Genomic DNA, 24,106 nt, shown 5'->3' with positions numbered 1-24,106 from the left:
GCCTTTACAATATCCAAGAATACCATTATTCATATCTCTCTCTCTCTCTCTCTCTCTCTCTCTCTCAGAATTCTAGGCGCACCAAAAGATACTATATTTTTTTACAAAACATGTTACTTGTATAACATTAAAAAAAAAGGGTTAATACTAACTAGCCAAGTTTTAATATTTTCCATGTAAAATAAGACTTGTTGTTTTAAAAACTGGTTAAATGGCAAAAAGTAGATTCTTTTATCAATTTTACATGATTCTATTGTACATAAGGTATACCAAATCATAGACTTTGCCAATTATATAGAAAATAATTTTAGATGCACTAAATAATATTGTATTTTCAAAAAAAGACATGTTATTTGTATAGTACAATGGGCCTATGCTATTTAGCTATATTTTTTATTTTTAATGTTTTTCATGTAAGAATAGGACTTGCTATTGCATATTTTTAAATTTTTGAATGTTCCTTGCTATAAAAAAAGCTCAATGGCTGATGATGGCATAGTGGATTGCCGAAACCGGTCCCAAAGATGTATTTTATGATAAGTTAAATAAATATGTGATGTTCTAAATAGACCATTACGATAACGTATTGAATAGGTGGAACCTTTAGCTTTACTAAGCATTGTAAAATCTTGAGTCAATACGGACAAAAAATGAAGTTTTTAATACTAAATAACAGTAAGAGGTCACTATCATCATTCTCTATGAAATACAGACCTAGCACACCGTTTCCTGACACTGCACACCAAATCGTCACACGCACACTATGTAGCGGTTTCTGGACTATAGTGTCTGGCCTTTCGAAACCAGGAAAGCAAGTTGTTTGGCGATTGATAAAACCGTCCAAATGAATGTAACTTTCGACGGAGAACCACGCGTTGAACAAGAAATCTGGATCCTCGTACACCATGGCCTAAAATCGTGCACAATATTCCACCCTGACATGCCTATCATGCTCCGTCAATCGTTGCCCAACATGTATTCGGTATGAAAATCCACCTATGTCTTTAAACAGTCGTCGAAGTGACGTAGGGCTGATGTTTAATTTCAGGGCTATTCGTCGAAGACTTCGCTTTGGAGACTGCAACACCTGTTTGAGGACATGTCTATGGTCTACCAGACCTTCCCTTGCGTTGACACAATACACTACCCGTATGACAAAATTTTTTAACAATAGATAACATAACTGTTGCTAGGTGCTGGCTTATTGAAGTGTTCACGATATTGTTCCGCCACTAACTTTAAACTCGGCCAACATTTATAACAGTTTCCATATGAGCGAAAATAATACTCCACTATAAACGCTTTTTCCTCCATTCCACTTCCAATCACATAACAACATTCTTTACACAACTAACAATTCATCATCACTGCCCGAAAATGAGTACTGTATATTTTGGCGCATATCATATTTCTGCTGGTTATTGTTATGTGATATTAAGAACCTACAAAAAAGACCTTCCAATACCACATTTCGTATGATATTCTCATATTGGAACTCAGGTTTCAAAAAACAATACTCTGGTAATATCGGAGTGTTTATTGATACCAATACGGTCATTCAATATTCACAGTACTGTGGTGACTGAACAATATTTTCAAGTCAGCAATTCTCGTCATAGATAGGCTTCTTACCAAAAATCTGCATTTGTGAATATCTCCATTATATTGTACCAGGAACCACCAGCGGTCTGGAACGTAATTTAATTCTGCGCGAGGTACTGCGATGTAAACAAAGTTACAGCTGGATCTTGTGTTGAGAGAGCGAGTAACTGCATCGCGAGCTCCACGCAAGAAACTGACCTTGCTGTGTCATGCTGATCATGTGTACAGCGCATGATTACAGGAAAGGAATGGAACATATTTTTACAGTATTTTGATCCAGATAAGCTATTAAATAATGGAATACATCAAACATGTCTAAGAGTAAATCGGCCCAGGGACTTACGAATATTTCCACTGCAAAGGAGATCAATTCTACCACGAAGAGACTGAGTCAGACTCGGCAGAATGGTATAAAAACAGTGATTCGCCAAGTAAAAGTCAGTTCATAACTTTCAGCTGAAGGAACAACACGATGTTGTACGCAAGTAACTACGCCGAGGTTCGAACATTGCCGCCGTGAGTGAGGTTCGCTGGTAAGAACTCGTCATCAAAAGACTTGTATTCAAAGTGCTACTTTTGGACTTAGAAATTTTTCGAAGATTAAAATACGAATTTAGTCTTCACGAACTACTAGGAGTATTTCGAGAACGTGTGACAGTAACTTAAAGTGTGGAATAATGTATTTGAACTTCAACTCAGTTGAAAGCAGGTGTGTAGAACTTGTACTCACACCAGATTTATTTTTAACATGGAACATTTGTAATTCAAAAGCGTGTGCATATTAACGCAATTTTCCAGTGAAATACTTAGTCTGTTAATGCAAATAATGCAATAAAAGTGCTTAAAGATTCATATTTAATAAAAGTGTGATTAACTCTAAATAGCATTAAAACATTCGTTGCGGGTGAACAAGACAGTGACGCATTAGACAATTTCTTCTTCATAACACTCTTAACTATTTGAACTATGAACATTCATGGAGTTTAGAACACTTCTACTGTTGTAAATAGACCTTTTCTTCGAGTGTCATACCAATGATTATATTAGAACTTTGTTTTTCCTCTGAACAGTTATTCTGATAAATGAGCTTTCGTAATTTTGCTGCCAATGTTAAGTACAGTGAACTGGTGTACATAATAAAATACCGTGTGTACTTTTATGAAGTGCAAATATGAGTTATTTTTAAGTGACGTGTGAAATCCTGACGAGTACCTATTTCTCGTAATTATCATGTCTGCCTGCCACTTCATAAGCTAAATCTTGAGTCAACGTGGGACATGTCAGCGAGGGAATGGAACCATGGTATCGACGTTGGATATGGAGTGTGGTGCTATTTCACTTAGTTTACAAAAGGAGTATATTTATTACCCCACCTATTCAATACAATTAATATCACGTTATGTGGTTAAAGAAACATAGAAATTCTAAATTTTAAGGGGACATGTTTCACCCTTCTTTTATTGGGCATCATCAGCCTTATTTTATCTTAAAACAAGCATTGTTTAGAGGACATTGACATTTATAATTTATAAAAATTGAACTGTGATTTGTTAAAATCATTGTGTTGTATATGTAATGTCTCAACATCATATTTTATAACTATCAAATCAAAATACTTTATTTGCAAATGAGGTCTCTACCTTGGTGGCAAATGATACACAAAAACACATTATTCACAACCACTACATTTTAAGTTAACAATACAAAAGACATTTTCCTAAAATACAGTATTATATAATTTACATCCTCTCCGAACTGGGGCTGTACCTTAATTAAGGCCACGGCCGCTTTGTTCCCACTCCTAGGCCTTTCCTATCCCATCGTCACCATAAAACCTACTGTATCTGTGTTGGTGTGACGTAAAGCAAATTATTTAAAAAAAAGGACCATCTTCAGCTCAAAATGCAGACCGTCCAGCGGCGTTTCTACTCTGAGACCTAAGCAGATGTACAAGAGGCGCGCACATATTTCTTGACGTTACAAGGAGCGTGCATGTGTTTGACCTAGCATCAACAGTCACTCTGAACCTCAGCTGTTAACATTGTGAGACAGTTATCATTGCAACAGTATTTTCATATGTAAAAGTTATTTTAAGTATGATTTGGCTCAGCGGGAACACGATACATTTGTTCAGCAATTTTCTGGGGGAGTGCCACCTTCGTGAGCACAGATTCATGTAATTGTAAATAGATTTGAAATTACTGGCTCAGAGCTCAGTAAAAAAGCACATGCGCATATAAACAGTTTTAACAGTTTGCCAACCAGTTTTCATTATAGAAAACCTCTGCTAGTAAAAGTAACCAGATATCACCATAATTACCATAAAAACATTTCCGTAAAGACATCTATTGGAGGACAAGAGATACTAAACATGGTGATATCTGTACTGTTTATTACCAGGGCTTATAAATCTGGATTTAAGTTTCCAGAAACTCATTAAAGTTAACAGCGCAGTTAAAGTTACAAGTGCATTTAGGTAACTGATAGGTAATTGTGGCGTACCAGAAACCGGCCATGATTTAAATTCCCGATCACCTTCCAATCAATATCCCTTGTCCGCTCCCTTAAACTCCTCTCGCGCTGCATTAATTAGATCTCATACATCCCCAGCAATGTTGGCAACTACGGTATTCTTGCTTCTCTTACATTGTTGGTACCAACATTAAAAATTACCATCTTCACTTTACCTGCCTTCTTCCCTTCTGCATTCCTCAAGATCTGCCTTAACTTAATTCCTGGATAACACTCTACCCTGGTTTCCTTTCCCACACCATGTACCTAACACTGGAATCCCCCATGACCAGAGCCTTAACCCCACCTCATTAGATCCCCTCACTTCCTGGTCTCCCTCACCTTGCCTGATGGAGATCTACCTTTATTCCTATCCTCTGTGAGAATTCTATTGTTCTCCCTCAAACTCTCTAACTTTCCCCTCATGGTCCCTAATGCCCATTCACACCCACTGTCCATACATCTGCATTCCTTAAGATGTTCTTTAATTTTATTTATGGTAATACTAAACATGAAAAATCAACAAAAATAAAATAACATATTGTGTGAATAAAAAAAATAATTGAAAGAAATGCTGCTTGCTATATAGGGACTACACAACAGTAAAGAAATGACTGCACAAGTTCAGAACCTGTTTAGTATCATGTTCCCTTCAGACCTGAAACAGGAACCATCCGGTTATGCCTGCAATTGCCCGTAATTGAACTGGAGACCGCACGGCCTGTTTCATAAATTTAAATTGTGCACGTTGTAGTCTGGGATGCAAAGCATGCTGCTAGCAAGCTCGGCTGCAGCTTGCCGAGGCACGACCGCGACGTCACCGAACACGTGGCCTGCACACCAGAAGTAACGATCTAGAACCTTTTTTCTGTCTCTGCTTCCTGATGAGATAACAGCAAATGGACAACGGGATCTTGTAGCTGGCAGTAACAAATAGCCCATACTCAAATTTCAAGTTGATAGCAGCATTATTCACGGAGATATTAAGATGTTAAAATATTGGGTGATATCCATGTCATTCACGCTCAGGGACAAGCTTTTGTATAAAAGGCCAGCCTGAAAACTGATCAACACACAATGACCAACAGCAGAGACCGGTGAAGGTCTGCTGCATGACGTAGTACTGGCGAGTATGCTTTGACTTAGTGCGTGGAATGCCGAGTCCTGAACGTCTGTAACTTCAAACTCAATATCAGCAAGGCACGACCTAGGTGAGAACTTTGACTGTGATAGCAGTCAACTTTATACTCTAAACTTTTTGTCCACTTCTAAAGGACGTATTTAAAAGCATTCAAACACTTTGTCACCCCCCGCCCCCTTTACAGAAGAGAGCACATAATACAAGGTACATATAAAACAAGTAATGATGTAATAATACTAAAAATAACAAATCTGAATGAATAACGTCAGCCAATGATATACCAGGAAACATTTTAATTTTCGACAACACATGGCTATGCAGGATAACCAACAAGACAACTAGAGAAAGGATATATGGGAAGCAGGCTGGGAAACCAAACAGAGGACGAGATCTTACGTGATGTTGTAGGGAAAGAAACGTGAGAGCATTATCCTTTTAGTCTAATTTACTCACAATAAAGAATTTTAACAAGGTATAAAACACCAATTGAAAGGATAACATTATCAATTAAGAAAAAGATTAAATCGAACCACGAGGTTCCTATCGGTGGTTCTTCGGAAAATCAAATACCAGCACAACATTACAATTACTTTTAAGAAGGTGAGCATAACTTCGATAATGAAATTTACAAGGAAAAAATAACAGGGAATATGACATAATAACAACCATCTTACAAGGCTAATACAAAAGTGTTTACAAGACAAGAAAACAACAGAAATTTAAATTTAGCACAGAGGCCTATAGAGGTGCAGTCCTCTCCTAATACACATCAGTGAGGGACGCATAGCTCAACCGGTGTACACTAAATTGACGCGGAATAACTGGAGGCAACCTGAATGGAAAAATTAAAATTTTACATTTACACAAAAGTTTCATAAAAGGAATTGCCTCCAAAACAAAGGATATGCCTAGCTGACAAACTAAGGCATTACAAAACCAAACGGTGAAAAACCAGGGTCTAAGGTAAACTCCGAATAAATGAATTTACTTTTTACTTTAACACTTGAGAAAAGAAAACATGCTTACCCCGAGATAGCTGGAGCCGCTGAACGGACCACCTTACAAGGTGCATCCGATCGTTAAGACGTACGAAAACCAAAGACGCTGAACAGAGCTTTGCTCCTGCTAAGGAGCCAAAAGGCCGGAAATTGAGAAACACTCAAACAGCCAATCAGGGAAGCTACCTATGTTTCGACCCGAAGTTTCACCAATACAATTTAGCGTTATTTTCGCCAATGGCATTACAGCACCATATATGGTAATGTGGGAAAAATATTTCTAGAGGTTTCGGTTGCGAAACTCGGCGATTTTGTGATCGAAGCCTCCACATGGCAACTACAGGGTGATACAAAAAATGGGTTACAACAAAGATATTACTGGAGATCTCCACTACAAAAATCAATGTATTTTCTTTTAACACTCAGTGATTAAGTAAATAATTATCTCTTCTGTGAGTCCTGAAAATTCTTTAAAATCACAAAATTTCACCAGAAATAAAACATAAAATTTTACATAAATTTACAGCAACAAAAAAAACATTCTTCAAAAATATCAGTTCCGTGGTTTCTTTCAATGACGGTTTCATGACGAGTGAAGAATTAAATGATTCCACCAGACTATGAACTCACCACCGACGACATACTTTAACATTTTACGTTGCTTGCTTGAAAACACAAGTGTTATATTTTTATATACTTTGTTCAATGGGACATATTATTTTTGTGCCGTGTGCTACAGAACTGTCAGTAGACAACATAACTTACAATTTGATGAGACAGGTTTACGTATTTGAACTTTTGCAAGTGACCAGCTGTTTAGGACACTTTCTTAAAATGACGTGCCCATTATTTCACATTAGGGAACATAGACTGTGGAACTGAGCATTAATACTTTACGGTGTGCGAGATACGCAGTAGACTGTTTCTTGAATATTACGTGCCCATTATTTCTTGTGAGGGAACATAGACTGTGTAATTGAACATTATGACATTATCGTGTGCGAGATAGAATGTACAGACTCTGTTTAGACTTCACGAACTGTATACAAACTTACAGTCGGGAACACAGTGCATTCAGCATATCGAACTTGTGCAGGTGGACAGTGACGTTTCGATCGCAAGGAACCTTGGTTCAAAATATCATAAGTGAAATTTCCCTATGAACGTTACACTTGTTAATTGTGAACCGACAGTGCTATAACACACCAAGTGGCATGAGCAATTTGACGTCACATGCATAGTCTTAACCACCCGTGCCATCGTGGGACGTGATAGCTTCGGGGGATACATGGTGATGGTGTTTCGGATCGTCAGGGGACATATGATAATGGTGTTCCTGGTCGCCGGTGGATACGTGGTACTATGGGCCTGTGAGGAAGCAGTCAGATGGAGCTGGCAACTTCAAGATCCAGAACTACTTAAAGGTGATATGCATCTGTGGTGTTTAAAAGAACTGTCAGTTCGAACTTTATGAACTGTTCTAATTTAACTTCAAGTGATTTCAATTTTCAAATAACTTTCAATTTTACACGTAAAACCAGTGTAATATTAAGTCTTACCAGAGCTACTCAAAGCTCAAACGAACTTGCTGACGATTGGAAAGAACTCTGAAGGACATTAATAGAATGCAATTGAGACAGCCATTTCATTAGATATTTTTCCAGGAATTATAACTTGAGTAATATCAATTTTACTAATTATTTCTAGAGTGAACTTTATTTATTTTCAAAATAAGTCAGGTTGATTATAATTATTCCAAGATGGGACTTTATTTATTTTGTTATAATTTTGAATTGAGCGTTTGCTTGAAACTTCAAGAATGAACTTTGACCATTTTACTATAACTGTCAATTACTAAAGAATTCAAACATCAAGAATAAACTTTATTTTCTTTCCAATATCAAATCTTGATGATATGCAAGTTCCAATTGACAAGGATTTTTTTGACACCACGGGGAATTTATTTACATCTGCCAACAGTAATAAAAGTTAGTGTGGCCTACTATGCAATATTTATTCAACTGCAATTCCCTCTCTGTACACTCTCCTACCCTAAGACTGCACACGCCCTGCGTACTTCTCATGCTTGATCACGCGCGTGATTAAGTGTGTGTCTGTTACTGGTACAGACTATATTCCTGTTTTAGTCTTCTCCTACCATAATGGTATCTATTATTTTTCTTTTGTCCTTGATCGTGCTGTTTGTAATTTCATGTTTCCACTGCTGTCTTCATCCAGTTTTGGTGCAAAAATCTCCCAACTCTTCATCATCTCTTCTTGAACACATTAGAAGTTTAAGTATCTTATTTCACATTCTTCATTGTACTAAACCTAATGGGAGCCCTTAAACCCTGCTAAATCTCCAAGCTTTGTTCCAGAATACCAAATGAAATGGCTATGTGGTATGGGTCTTGGAGTGTTAGCTTCCTTTTCGAAAATGGTGGATACAAACCTTACCATCAGCATCTATGAAGATAGTTTTCTGTGGTTTCTCATTTTCACACTAGACAATTGCAGGGCCTGTACCTTAATTGAGACCTTCCTAATCATGACCTTTTCCATCCCTATGGTATCAGAATCCTACGTGTATTAGTACAGCATTATACCACTAGCAAAAGAGATTCCAAAATATGTAAAGTAAGCTTGTTTTACAAAGTGAATTTTTTTTGTATGTTTTGACATGGTGTGTTCACCATAAACATTGCACTGAAAACTTGCTCTGCAATCTACGAGCAAAAATGCAAGTCTATCACGTGCTTTCTAAGGCTCGGCAGTTCATTTGTCGGATGGATGCTGAGTTTGCCACTGAAGGTCTTTAACATGCCAGCGACAGGCTTGCAATGAAAATAAATAGAAGAAAGTGTAGTTAAATTAAAATATCATATCCACTAGATTTTGTCTTCGTGGATCAGAGCAAAGGTGTCCAACTCATGATCCAAAAGTCAAAAGATTAATCCTAACTAACGAGTTAAATCTTGGGAATATGTGACTTAATTGCTGGCTTGTTAAAGATCTTTAGTAGTAAACTCAGCATCCATGTGACAATTAATTGCTAGGCCTTAGAAACTCTGTAGTAGAGTAGAATGCGTTGCATTCAGAATATCTAAATAGGCTCACATTCTGCCTAGAAACACTACTACCGGGCGAGTTGGCCGTGGGGTTAGGACCGCGCGGCTGTGAGCTTGCATCCTGGAGATAGTGGGTTCAAATCCCACTGTCGGCAGCCCTGAAGATGGTTTTCCATGGTTTCCCATTTTCACGCCAAGCAAATGCTGGGCTGTTCCTTAATTAAGGCCACAGCCAACTACTAGGCCTTTCCTATCCCATCATCGCCATATGACCTATCTGTGTCGGTGCGACATAAGGCCACTAGCAAAAAAATAAACACTACTTCAGAAGATATGTAGTCCAGTAATTGATAACTCTCCGCCGTCATAGGTGATAAATCCGTATTGAAGAGCAATATAATGTAAAATAAAAGCTAAAGGTTCCCACCTATTCAATACTATTTGTTGTAACCTTAAAAAAAGTTACATATATTTGTTGGAACTAGTTTCGGTCTTACTAGAGACCATCATAAGTCAAAATCAAAGTTAGGGCAAGACATGGATATAGATAAAATTTATGAAGCAAGCATGAAATTTGATGCAAGACAAGTAAAGATTTTAAAACACTCATCACAATCACATGTCCTGTGCAAGCTCTCAGCCTTCCTCCAATCTGAAGAATGCACCTCACAGAAGACCAGGTGAAACACTTAAAATACCTGCACTTGAGGAATCTTCTAGAACTCAGCTCAGCTGAAACAAATGTGGACCAAATGATGTTGATGGGAAAGTGTTGAGATGTTCATTTGTTTCCAATATGGATCATTGAAGAAGCACTTAAAATACCAGCACTTGAGGAATCCTCTCAAACTCAGCTCAGCTGAAACAAGTGTGAACAGAATTATTTTGATGGGGAAGTGTTGATCTGTTCATTTGTTTCCAACATTTAAAAAAATAGTTTTTTGCCTAAGGTGAGGCTGAGGGATGTGGAATGGTAGGTGATTGCTGGAGGGAAAGAAGGGGGTTTGGAGTACTTCATTTCTGTTTTGTAAATAGGAATTAATAGATCAAATAAAGGGTTTGTTTTTTCAGATATTTCATTAAGTTTGAAATTGGGATTAAAGAATTGATACAGGTGAATGAAACAATTCTGAAAGATAGATATTGAGCAGAGAGGCATCACCCATTTTTAAGATCTTTAGATCTTGATCAATATTCGTGAATTTATGGTGTGAGTCCATCATATGTTTTCCCATAGCTGAAAATCTATTATATTTACATGAATTTACATGTTCTAAGTACCTTGTGTCAAAGTTTCTACCTGTTTGGCCGATATAGCTGGACGGACAGCTACTATATTTAAGCATATAAACACCTCATCTGTAGAATTTATTATTGAGTTTTTGTTGTGTAGAATTGATGCATTATTATTGTCTGTTTTAAAATATATTTTCTTATCATGTTTCTTGAAAATCCCTCAAGTGCTCGTATTTTAAGTGTTTTACGTGGTCTTCTGTGAGGTACATTCTTCAAATTGGAGGAAGGCTAAGAGCTTGCACAGGACATGTGATTGTGATGAGTGATGATATAAAAATATATTTTAAAACAGACAATAATAACGCATCAATTCTACACAACACACTAATTTAATAATAAATTCTATAGATCAGGTGTTTATATGCTTAAATGTACTAGCTGTCCAAACCAAACCAAACCCCATGGCGCCAGGGCCAGGGCCTACCAAGCGACTACTGCTCAGCCCAAAGGCCTGCATATTACAGGGTGCTGTGTGGTCAGCACGATGGATCCTCTCGGCCGTTATTCTTGGCTTTCGAGACCGGGGCCACCATCACACCGTCAGATAGCTCCTCAGTTGTAATCGCGTAGGCTGAGTGGACCTCAAACCAGCCCTCAGATGCAGGTAAAAATCCCTGACCTCGCCGGGAATCGAACCCAGGGCCTCCGGGTAAGAGGCAGGCATGCTACCCCTACACCACGGGGCCGGTGTAGTAGCTGTCCGTCCACCTATATATACATCAGTGGCCAGTCCAGAACGGAAATTACTCGGTGATTCATATATGCTGATTATAATGCAGTAATCATAGGTAATACATTTCATATTAATCCATATTAAAGAGCAATATAGTGTGAAACAAAAGCTAAAGGTTTCCACCTATTCAGTACTATTTGTAGTAACCTTAAAAAAGAAGTCACATTTATTTGTTGAAACTGGTTTTGGTCTTACTAGAGACCATCATCAGTTAAAATCAAAGTTAAGGCAAGACATGAACATAGATTAAACTTAATGAAGCAAGCATGAAGTTCCGTGCAAGACAAGTACAGATTTGGAAAACACTCATCACAGTCATATGTCCTGTGCAAGCGCTCAGCCTTCCTCCAATTTGAAGAATGCACCTCACAGAAGACCAGGTAAAACACTTAAAACACCTGCACTTGAGAACTCAGCTCTGCTGAAAACAAGTGCAAACAGAATGATGTTGATGGGAAAGTGCTGAGATGTTAATTTGTTTCCAACATTAAAAAAAGAAACCAATGTGGGTCTGTTCTTTAATCCCAATTTCAACCTTAAAGAGATATCTGAAAATAAACCTTTATTTGATCTACCAATTCCTATTTTCAATAAACAGAATTTAAGTACTCTTAACCCCCTTCTTTGCCTCCAGCAATCACCCACCATTCCACATCCCTCAGCCTCGCCTTAGGCAAACTTACTTTTTTTTTTTTTAATGTTGGAAACAGATGAATATCTCAACACCATTCTGTTCACACTTGTTTCAGCTGAGCTGAGTTCTAGAAGATTCCTCAAGTGCTGGTATTTTAAGTGTTTCATCTGGTCTTCTGTGAGGTGCATTCTTCAAATTAGAGGAAGGCTGAGAGCTTGCGCAGGATATGTGATTGTGAAGAGTGTTTTTCAAATCTTTACTTGACTTGCATTGAATTTCATGCTTGCTTCATAAATTGTATCTATATTTATGTCTTGCCTTAACTTTGATTTTGACTTATGATGGTCTCTAGTAAGACCAAAACTACCAGAACAAGATAAGTCTGCTCCCTTTTACAAGAAGGAGAAAATTAGAGGGAAAGAGATGGCTGAAGCATTTTTGGGCAAGAAATATATTTGGAAGAACAGGTGCTGCACCTAGGTGTAGTGTTAGATAAATATCTAACCTGGAATCATACATATAGAAAGGAACATTACCCGGCCAAGAACTTGCTGTATGCATGTAAGAGAGCTGTCGGGAAGACATGGGGCCTAAAACCATTAATGGTAATGTGGATATACACAAGGATCATTAGACCGTTGATGTCCTATGCTGCAATCATCTGGTGGCAGAAAGTAAGTTAAGGAAAAGTCAGCAGTAGATTAAATAGCCTACAGAGAAAATGGCATGCATAGCCATAACTGGCGCTATGAGAACTACGCTGATAGAAGCCTTGAACACTATGCAATTTCATAACAGGACAGGCTAGAATGAGTTCATATGGATTGGCACAATCAGGGTGCTGGAATGCACAAAGACCGAATCTAGGACACTGTAAAATTAACAGAGTAATAACAGAGGAAGTTCTACACATGCCTTCTGATTATGTGATACCAAACTTTGAAAAACCATTTGAAACCCAGATAATAAAATAAGAAGACTGGGATATCAACAAGTGGAATACTGATTGAGAAGATATAGTGTGGTGGACTGATGTCTCAAAGACTGTGGATGGCACAGGAGGAGGGATCAATCCAGATGAGCCTGGGCAGACACACTACAGCCTTTCAAGCTGAAGTGATAGCTATCACGTCTTGAAGAACATCTGAAAATGAACTATAGGAATAAGAACATTTTCATTTTTATGAACAGCCAAGCGGCCATTAAGGCACTAGAGGCAGTCTGGATAATATCCAGAATTGTCTGGTATTGCCACTCACTTCTCCTGAAGCTCTCAAAGTACAACATTGTCAAAATAATATGGGTACCAGGGCATGCAGGTTTAGAAGGAAATGAAAAGGCAGATAAACTGACCAGGAAAGGGGCAGAAACACAGTTTCTAGGCCCAGGACCTGTATGTAGGGTTTCTTATGGACAAGCCCGACACTACATTGAAAAATGGGTACAAAAGAAACAGATGGAAAACTGGAAAAATACTTCAGGAAGCAGGCTTGCAAAGGAACTGATAAAAGGACCAAACAGGAAGCATACTAAAGAACTGCTAAAACTCTCGAGAGAAAATATAAGATGGGTAGTAGGACTGTTGACAGGACACTGCCATCTGAAAAAACACTTGCATAGAATTGGAGTAGTAAGAGACAATATATGTAGGAAATGCAATGAATCAGAGGAATCAGCTGAACACATACTTTTTGAATGTGAGGCGCTGGGTAGAATCAGACTCTCCACTCTAGGACTACCAGGTGAAGAGAGAGGTAAAATCCAAGAAGACCCAATAAGAACAACCTGCAGCTTTGTGAAGGGAGGAGGTATATCTAGGTGGGAATGAAGGAAAAACATGGTAGCAAAAGATCTTAGAGGTCGACGCTAATTAGGAACTAATATTTAGAGGCCCCATGAAGAAAAGAAGAAGAAGAAGAATACGACCAAAACTAGTTTCAACAAATATATGTAACTTTTTTAAGGTTACAGCAAATAGTATTGAATAGGAGGAAATCTCTAGCTTTTCCGGGCGAGTTGGCCGCACAGTTATGAGCGCACGGCTGTGAGCTTGCATCCGGAAGATAGTGGGTTCAAACCTCACTGTCGGCAGCCCTGAAGATTTTTTTTCATGGTTTCCCATTTTCACACCAGCAAATGCTGGAGCTGTACCTTAATTAAGGCCGTGGTCACTTCCTTCCCACTCCTAGGCCTTTACTATCCCGTCATTGCCATAAGACCTATCTGTTACAGTGTTATGTAAAACAAATTCTATAATTTAAAAAAAAAAGATAACTCTCCAGCAATCATTTTTCTCTTCTTCTTCTGCTTCTTCTTTGCCTTCATCATCTTCTTCTTCTTCTTTTCTAGCCTATCTCAATCCACTGCTGGATATAGGCCTCTTCCATATGCTTCCATTGTCTTCAGTCTTGAGCCACTTGGAACCAGCGAGCTCCAGCCAACAGCTTTATGTCGTCGAGCCATCTCTTCTGGGGTCTTCCAATACCTCTCTTGTGTTCCCATGGTCTCCAGTGAACAATCCTAGAGGTCCACCTGTTGTAGTCTTGTCGAGCTACGTGTCCTACCCATTGCCATTTTAGTCTTGCTACTTTCTCTAGGATGTCTGTTACATAAGTTCTTCTCCTGGTGTCCTCTGAACGGATCTTATCCCTAAGGCTGATCCCTAGCATCTGTCGCTCCATGGCTCGTTGTGTTCGCTGAAGCTTGCAAGCACTTTCCTTCGTCAGAGTCATAGTTTCCAGACCATAAGTAGTAACTGACAGCACGCATGTATTATAAACCTTGGTCTTCAGGTTAATTGGAACATCCTTGTTGGTGAGGATGAATTTTAGTTTTCAGAAAACTGGTCTAGTTTTCGCCTATTCTGCGAGGAATTTCTGCATTAGTTTTATCTTGTGTCCAAGATAGATGTACTCATCGACAGCTGCTATATATTGGTTTCCCATTTTAAGTGGTCGACTGTCTGGGCTTAGTATTTTCGTTTTATTAATGTTCATTTCCAAACCAATCTTAGCAGAGGCAGTTTTTAATTCTTGGATCATGCTTTCTAGCTCATCTGGATTTTCACTTATGAGCACAAGGTCGTTGACAAAACGCAGGTGGTTCAAATATAACCCATTGATTTTTATTCCTTTATTATCCCAATGGAGGGTTTTGAATACATCTTCCAAGGCAAGGTTAAACAGCTTTGGAGAGATTGTGTCACCTCGTCGAACTCCTTTGCCAACTGGGATTTTATTGGTGATGAGGTCTTCGTCCACTCTGACTACCATTGTTGCTTGATCATAAATGTTTTCCAGGAGCTTTATATACCTTGAGTTTATCATGGCATTTTGAAGTGCCTTCATGATTGCCCAAATCTCCACTGAGTCAAAAGCTTTTTTATAATCAATGAAGGCCAGATGAATCTTGATGTTGTACTCAGTGGTTTTCTCAAGAAGAAGACGAATAGTCTGGATGTGTTCAACAGTTGAGAAACCTTTACGAAATCCTGTTTGCTCGGCAGGTTGATAAAAATCCAGTTCTCTTGTGAGGCGGTTGGTTACAATTTTAGTCAGGAGCTTGTTGAGGTGTGATAACAAACTCACAGGATGATAGTTCTCTAAATTTTCCTTATCACCTTTCTTGAAGAGAAGTATCACTTTGGCATTTTTCAATTTTCTGGTATTCTTCCCGAGTTAATACACTTGTTGATGAGTATTCTCATGGCTTCTAGCAGATCTCTTCCACCTAATTTCAGCATTTCATTTGTTATTTTATCCTCCCTAGAGGATTTTTTATTCCTTAGTTGTTTAAGTGCATTTTCAATCTCAGCAGTAGTTACTTCCGGTGTTACTTCATGAGTATAATTCTGGGCTAGTTGTTCATCACTGGGTGGTTTATTAATGGTTGATGTATACAGCTTGTAGTAGAAATCTCTAATAACTTCAGTAATGTTTTGCCTATCTCTGACTATTTCTCCATTTTGATTCTTAAGTTTTGTAATTTTTGGTCTTTCTGTAGACATGTTGTTTTTTAAAATCTTAATGTTTTTATTTTCTTCAATTGTCTGCATGATCATGTTGTTATTAAATTTCCTTAGATCTTTTCTTATTTCCTTGCGAATGGTCTTGTTAAGATTTTTGTATTCTGCTGTATCCCTGTCCATTGTCTTTCTGTCCTTAATGAGCTGCATGGTATTAAGTGAAAGTCGGCTCCTCTTATTAGTTTTCTTCAATGGGATCTCCTTTGCTGCATTTTGAATACTGTCTGTAATTTTCTCAGTAAGTTCGTTCACGTCCAAGTATTTCAAATCTTCTGTTGGGTTAAGTTTTCTGGTAAGAGCTTGTTGAAATGATGATTGATGTTTTTCTAAGTCCTCTACTCTTGGAAAAGTGTACCCCCTTGTCATTTTGGACCGTTCAAGTTTGAGGTCAAATGTGAAGGTTGCTCGAACTAGCCTATGGTCGCTTCCTGTATCAAATCTGTTGAGAACAATAACATCTGTATAATATTTCTTCTTGTTGGTCAGGATAAAATCTACCTCATTCTTGGTTTGTCCATCGGGGCTCTTCCATGTCCATTTTCGTTGGATGGGCATTTTAAAGAAAGTATTCATGCAATAGAGATTTTTGGCTGTGAGATATTCTAGCAATCTTTCTCCTCTTTCGTTTCGATCGCCTAGTCCATATGTACCAATGTTCTCTGGGTCTCTGATTTCCTTTTGACCCACTTTTGCATTGAAGTCTCCAATGGTGATACAGAGTTGTCTTTTCTGAATTTTTCGCTTTGGTGATATCTTCATACAGCTGTTCCACTTAGCAATAATTTTAAAGTTTAAAATTAAAGACATTTTTTTTCCTCTTGTGCAAGTCACTAGCTACAAGTCACATCAGTGCAGACTTAAAATATGAAGGATACTTAGTATCTCAAGAATCTGAACCAGCTTCACAGAACTAATGTTTTTCTTGCATTCAGTGCTCTAAAATACTTTACAATCAAGTAAATGTCCTTGGTAACTAAAACAGCACTTAAATTTTTTAGATCTTGCAACTTCTGTAATTAAACATGACAGTACCAATTTTTTTCCTGAACTTCCTTTTGTAAATTAAGGCTGCAGGGATTGTTCACAGATATGTAGTCTAACTGCTTCACACTGTTCAGATAGTGATGAGAAATAATGGTTATTCACACGTTTTCATTTAGTTGTTAAATGCAAAATGGTAAACTTATGTGTTTTCTCTTGTATTTTATCTTGTATCTTACAGAATATGCTGTGTGTGCTATACCATATTATCTTCTGTTGCAGACACAGTGCCTGTTGTTATGAAGGAGAGTAAAAGGAAAGCTCTAAATGGGGAACAACATTCTATCAGGATAAAGTCGTCAGATGATATGATAGAGCTTTTAAATGAAAACGAACAGAGAGCAGCAGATGAACTGCTGTACAACTATTATGAGAGGAAAGCAAAGAAAAGTGTAAATGAACAACCAACCCAGCGCACTGTAACCGTAACAAAATCAAATGATATGCTAATAAAATTCTCTAATGATAATGTGGCCCATGAGCCTGAAGTTTATATCCAAACAGAAGTTTCAGAAAGCAACTCACCCCAGGGGAGAGTGTTTGCTGTGGATATGGAAGGTCACTGTAGAGTAGAGGCTCCTCAACCAGAAGCTGTGGAGTTTTGCAATTTTTCATCAGAGAAAGTTTATGCAGTTGATATGGCTGGGCATTGCATGCCAATAGAACCCCAACATTTTGGAGCAAATGGCTCCAGTGTAAGGTCACGAGATTCTGAAACTAACGGTCAGTCAGTATCTTCGTGTGCCACCAGTTCTTCTTCGTCAGCATCTTATTCTGCAAGTGGATCAAGTTGTAGTGCAACACCTCAGCAACATACAAAGAATAATACTAGTAATACTCAAACATCGCAAGCACAGCAATCTCCTACATCTACTCATGATCCACTGAGCAATGTGATTCACATTCTACCAGAAACTCTTGTGTCTGGTGCCGTCAATGTGGCCACATCTGCGTTCAGCACTGCTAGGGCAGTGATTAGCAATCTGAGGTCAAAACAGCCTGGGGTAAGACATTAATCATTCCTGTTTTATGATAATATTTGTTTAAGATACATTCCAATTCCTAATGTTTTTTTTCTAACTTTAGTTTACCTGAACAAGGTTTTCTAAGTGAAAAGCTCTTCCTTTCTACTGTAGTTTCTTTTGCCCAGCTTTATTATGTCCTTTTTTATTTATTTGTCTTTGATAACTTGTATATTTGAAGCATACAGAGTCTGCCAGAAAAAGTATACACTCCTCACGGAACAAAAGCTATTTATTTATTTATTTATTTATTTATTTATTTATTTATTTATTTATTTATTTGTTTGTTTGTTTGTTTGTTTGTTTGTTTGTTTGTTTGTTTGTTTGTTTGTTTGATTGATTGATTGATTGATTGATTGAAATATTAATCACACATGTAGTACTGTCTTCAGTTAAGCATATGGTTACATTAGACGTTCAGAATGTTCACTGTTGGCTGCCAGACCACGACCAACTTCATACAGGCCGGAGTGTACCCTATGTGGCAACACAGCACTGGGGGCCCACTGTAGCTAGTGGAATTTGTTGTTCAAGAAGAAGTTATGTTCATGTGTGCTTTGTATTAGTCTATTTAAGGAGTACTTATATTTACACTGCAGTGTTAATTATGGACGTGATATGTGCAACAGTATAAGGATATTAATACAATTATCTGCATTACAATATAAGTTTTGGTGCTTAATGTGAAATTCCATCTGCACGATTTAAAATTTGTAAATTAGAAAAGGCCATTATCCAGGTATTTAATGCCTTCCTTCTTAGTTTAATAACACATATGATTTCATCAGTAACTTTGTGCTTAAATTATTTAGGACTACTGACAGTGTCTGCTTATTTATTGAAGTATAAAAGCCTCATTCTCATAAAACAGCCTCTTGGTTTTAGGTTATGTAATGTGATATCACTCATGATGAAATAAATTTAAGTGACATGATTGTTACTTATATTAAATTCAGTTTAGGCTTCTTTAAATCTTCAATTAAAACTTCACCAAGTAGGCCTGCCAGCATAGGTAGCAGTGAAACAAATCAAAGGGAAAGTTTTTGTGTTGCCTACATGGTAACTTCATAGGCACTTAGACTAGTGACTACTTGGAGCAATACTTTAAATGAACCAGTGTTTTTGTATGTTTGCTGTTATGTAGCACATAATATAACATTAATGTTAAATTGTGCCTCTTGTATTTCACTTATAAGTGGACACGTTGAAAATACAAATGAATAATTCACAAATTTGAATAGGGGAGGACTCGGTAACCTCTGATTTTGTCATTGAGATAGGTATGCACGTATTTTCTATTATGCGGATATTGCTTTCTGCAGATTATGATTCTCAGTTTTTTCAAACAGCGTTTGTTTATGCAAGACGATCTTTATGGATCTGTCTTTAGGGGCTATAGATAGCATTCATTCAAAATATTGTTAAATGATGTCTACTTTTGTAGTTCAGAAAGTAGAAGCATGGAACTAAGAATGGCAAGCATATTTTGTAATATAGACGTACTGCTGAATAATTATACTGTAAAAATAGAAGTCGTAAAATTTCTGAAAGGAAGTGCGTGTGAAATGGAAACTTGTGATTGTAACATAAATGTGGTTCTGGTACCTATTAGTTGTACACTGAGTGGCCAAAAGTCATGGGAAGACACTGAATGTGATGTTAATAACGACTTGCTCCTCCACGAGCCCTCAAAATGGCGAGCGTACACCCGCATCCACAGCATCCCATAAATGCTCGATAGGATTAAAATCAGGGGATGTGGAGGTCCAATCCATGGTCATAACTTCACTGGAATGCTCCTCCAACCACCTGTGTGCCACCATTGAGTGGTGACATGGTGCATTATCCTGTTGAAACATGGCATCTCCAACAGGGTACTCTAGAGCCAGAACGGGGTGCAGATGTTCTGAAAGAATCTCCACATAATGTGCACCTGTCGGCGCTCCCTGCAACTGGACAATGGTGCCTAATTGCGACCATGTGAACGCCGCCCAGACCAGAGCTAAGCCACCTCCCACCTGAACACAACCTTGTTGACATGCAGAATCCATAGCTTCATGGGGCATAAGTCATACTCTCACGCGCCCATCAGCTCAATACAACAGGAATCGGGATTCATCGGACCATACCACACGCCACCACTGTTCCATGGTCCATTGCTGATGTTCACAGGCCCATGCACGCCGTTGCGCTCTGTGTAGAGGTATCAGCAAAGGGACACGAGTTGGTTGTCGGCTAATGAAACCGAATCACAAAGTTTATACAAGGAGTAATTTTAATACCACCTATTCAATACGAATTTATTCCACTATAGTGTGGTTAAATACACATGGAAATTATCAGAAATTTGAAGTACATGTTTCGCCCACTATTTATTGGGCATCATCAGCCTCAATCAATCTTAAAACACATATGGTCTAAGGAGTCATAATAACTTATGTAAAAAATATTGATGAATATTTACAAGTGTTAAAACAATGGATGCAAAATGTTTACAGTAAAAAAAAAAAAGAAAAATTAAAACGGAACTTATACTAAAATCACTTTGAAAAATTGATGTGTTTATCTAAAAGTAATAGTTATGTATTGTTTTTAAAAAGTAGTCCATGTCTGACACTGAATTGGATCTTCTTGACGAGAAGCTTAAGCAATATATATTACATTAGGAAAACAGAATATCAAAAATAAGGCGTCAACAGGATAAGAACAAGACGGTTAAAAGATGCAGTAAAAGTTCATGTTTGAGGCCAATATTTAAAATAAGGATGGAAAGAAGTAGTTGAATTGAAGGCAGTGTAGTTTATGACGTCTTGGAAAGTTGGATTAAAATAGTATTATGTCGTGAAGTGCTGAAAAACATCAAAGAATTTGCCATAAAACATTGCTAAAATATCGAATAAAAGAAGGTAGGCTGGACGACAAATTCGTGTAACAGAAAATGCCTCCTGTAGACGTGGATGTCCGTCGTAACAATGTTGTCAATCTGGAATGAAACGGAAGGCTGTAGTATCGATGCTGTGGAGGTGTTGGGGAATGCTGAGAGGAAGAGGGGGTATCGGTAGGCGGAGCATCACGTGTTATAGCCAGTATAGGAGGGGCGTTACTTGAAGGAGCAAGTATGGTGTCGGTATTTAACGAATTAGAGGGAGTCTTTAATTCTAAGGATTTAAATATCTGAGGGAATTTATTATGGTTTGGGTTGACCGTATTCAGTAACTTAGGCATTAAAATATGTAGCGGACTTCTGACTTCCGTGTCGTCATTAAGATTACGATCTTTATTATGTGTCCTGTCCAAGAAAATGTAAATACTATAAACTATGAAACTGCTGTCCAGAACAAAGTTCAATAGTTTCATGAACAAAGTTATTTTACATTTAACAAAAAAATTTACAAACAGAACGGTTTAGCAATGGGTGACCCAATATCGGGCATCCTAGCTGACATTTACATGGACTCAATTGAACACACTAAAATAAAAACTAATATTAAAGGGATTTGCTTATGGTTGAGATATGTGGACGATACATTTGTAATAATTGATAAAGATGTTACCAATAGCAGCAAAAGTTTGGAAAAATTTAACAGTATCGACCCTAACCTGAGTTTTACTAAGGAAGATAAAGACAAGGGTTTCTTGAATTTTCTGGACATAACAGTGACACGAACCAATAACACTTTTGAATTTCAAATATATAGAAAACCTACACATTCTCCGATAACTATAAATAATTCCTCATTACATCCTGGCTCCCATAAACAGGCATCTTTTCATAGTTTAATTTATAGAGCACTAAGAATCCCTCTTTCCCCTACTAACTTCAAGAATGAGTTGAACTACATAAGAAACCTAGCCAGACTTAATGGGTTTAAGGTCGAGATGATAAACCACTTAATTCACAAAATCAAAAATAAGTTATCCACGAATCTCATACCCGACAAACCAAAAAGAACTAAGTACGCCACTTTCACTTATAGTAGCCCAGTAGTCCACCAAATTGCGAATACTTTCAGTAAGCATAATATGAACGTAGCCTTTCGAACAATCAACACAACTCAAAACATCTTTTTTAATCATAATAAGATTAACTACGACAGAAATAGATATTCAGGTTCAGGAGTTTATAGATTAACATGTTCTCAGTGCGGAAAATCCTATGTTGGATAGACTGGGCGCAGCTTTTATATAAGGTACATGGAACATTTCAATGCCGAAAAACATAATAAATACTCGGCAATGAGCACCCACATGAAGGAAACTGGACACCGGTTCACTACAATAGAAAAAGATCTCACAATAATTAGGAATACAGGCAAAGGTAAACTTTTGAATGAATTAGAGAGTATTTACATTTTCTTGGACAGGACATATAATAAAGATCGTAATCTTAATGACGACACAGAAGTCAGAAGTCCGCTACATATTTTAATGCCTAAGTTACTGAATACGGTCAACCCAAACCATAATAAATTCCCTCAGATATTTAAATCCTTAGAATTAAAGACTCCCTCTAATTCGTTAAATACCGACACCATACTTGCTCCTTCAAGTAACGCCCCTCCTATACTGGCTATAACACGTGATGCTCCGCCTACCGATACCCCCTCTTCCTCTCAGCATTCCCCAACACCTCCACAGCATCGATACTACAGCCTTCCGTTTCATTCCAGATTGACAACATTGTTACGACGGACATCCACGTCTACAGGAGGCATTTTCTGTTACACGAATTTGTCGTCCAGCCTACCTTCTTTTATTCGATATTTTAGCAACGTTTTATGGCAAATTCTTTGATGTTTTTCAGCACTTCACGACATAATACTATTTTAATCCAACTTTCCAAGACGTCATAAACTACACTGCCTTCAATTCAACTACTTCTTTCCATCCTTATTTTAAATATTGGCCTCAAACATGAACTTTTACTGCATCTTTTAACCGTCTTGTTCTTATCCTGTTGACGCCTTATTTTTGATATTCTGTTTTCCTAATGTAATATATATTGCTTAAGCTTCTCGTCAAGAAGATCCAATTCAGTGTCAGACATGGACTACTTTTTAAAAACAATATATAACTATTACTTTTAGATAAACACATCAATTTTTCAAAGTGATTTTAGTATAAGTTCCGTTTTAATTTTTCTTTTTTTTTTTACTGTAAACATTTTGCATCCATTGTTTTAACACTTGTAAATATTCATCAATATTTTTTACATAAGTTATTATGACTCCTTAGACCATATGTGTTTTAAGATTGATTGAGGCTGATGATGCCCAATAAATAGTGGGCGAAACATGTACTTCAAATTTCTGATAATTTCCATGTGTATTTAACCACACTATAGTGGAATAAATTCGTATTGAATAGGTGGTATTAAAATTACTCCTTGTATAAACTTTGTGATCAGCTATTTTTCAATATGGAATAATGACGAGAATAATGGTTTGTAATGAAACCTATGCGGTGCAATTGCCTCCTTACAGTCCTAGTAAAAATGGGTTCCTGATTCCCAACATTCAACTGGGCAGTGATCTGACTCACAGTAGTCCATCGAGCGCCCAGTATGATTCTGCGGAGGCGACATGGTGTCCGTTTGTTAAACCCCTGCGGTCTTCCCGTGCGGTGGTTTACACGGGTGATAACATTCTCTCTGCGATATAAAAGATCCACCCTCGACACTGTTGACCTCGGAAACCCAAATTCACGTGTAATCTCCACAATGCTATAACCCATGTGCTGTGCTCCGATGATCATCCCATATTCAGAGTGGGAAAACTGGCTATGTGTTGTCATCTTCACGACACTAGTGCCTGTGACAGACTGCTCAGCTATGCTGCAGCCAGCTACAACGCTCAGGGGTCATACACAGCACATTTTCTAATGGGACCCCCTTTCCCGTGACTTTTGGCCACTCGTATATTGTGACATTAACATAAATGTTTCCGGCATGAGAAATCTATGATATGATTATGAAACATTAAATATTACCTTCAAGTTGGCAATAATACATCTGTTTACTGTAGTAAGACCTCAGTC

The 24,106-nt window shown here is 37.7% G+C and overlaps 1 protein-coding gene across 4 annotated transcripts in view; it reads left to right on the top strand.

Moving 5' to 3' along the window:
• The window catches only part of LOC136878896 (next to BRCA1 gene 1 protein), a 219,112-nt gene that overhangs the window by 101,539 nt on the left and 93,467 nt on the right, over nucleotides 1–24,106 (top strand). For all 4 annotated transcript variants that reach the window (XM_067152484.2, XM_067152487.2, XM_067152486.2 and 1 more), the window contains one exon: nucleotides 17,271–18,052. In XM_067152484.2, coding sequence (XP_067008585.2) covers nucleotides 17,271–18,052 — 782 coding nt within the window. The remainder of the gene's footprint in view (nucleotides 1–17,270; nucleotides 18,053–24,106) is intronic.

Source organism: Anabrus simplex, chromosome 8 (assembly GCF_040414725.1).
Source record: "Anabrus simplex isolate iqAnaSimp1 chromosome 8, ASM4041472v1, whole genome shotgun sequence".
Classification (NCBI taxonomy): Eukaryota; Metazoa; Arthropoda; class Insecta; order Orthoptera; family Tettigoniidae; genus Anabrus; species Anabrus simplex.
Note: the sequence above shows the minus strand (reverse complement) of the source record. Positions and strands in the feature narration are given on the sequence as shown.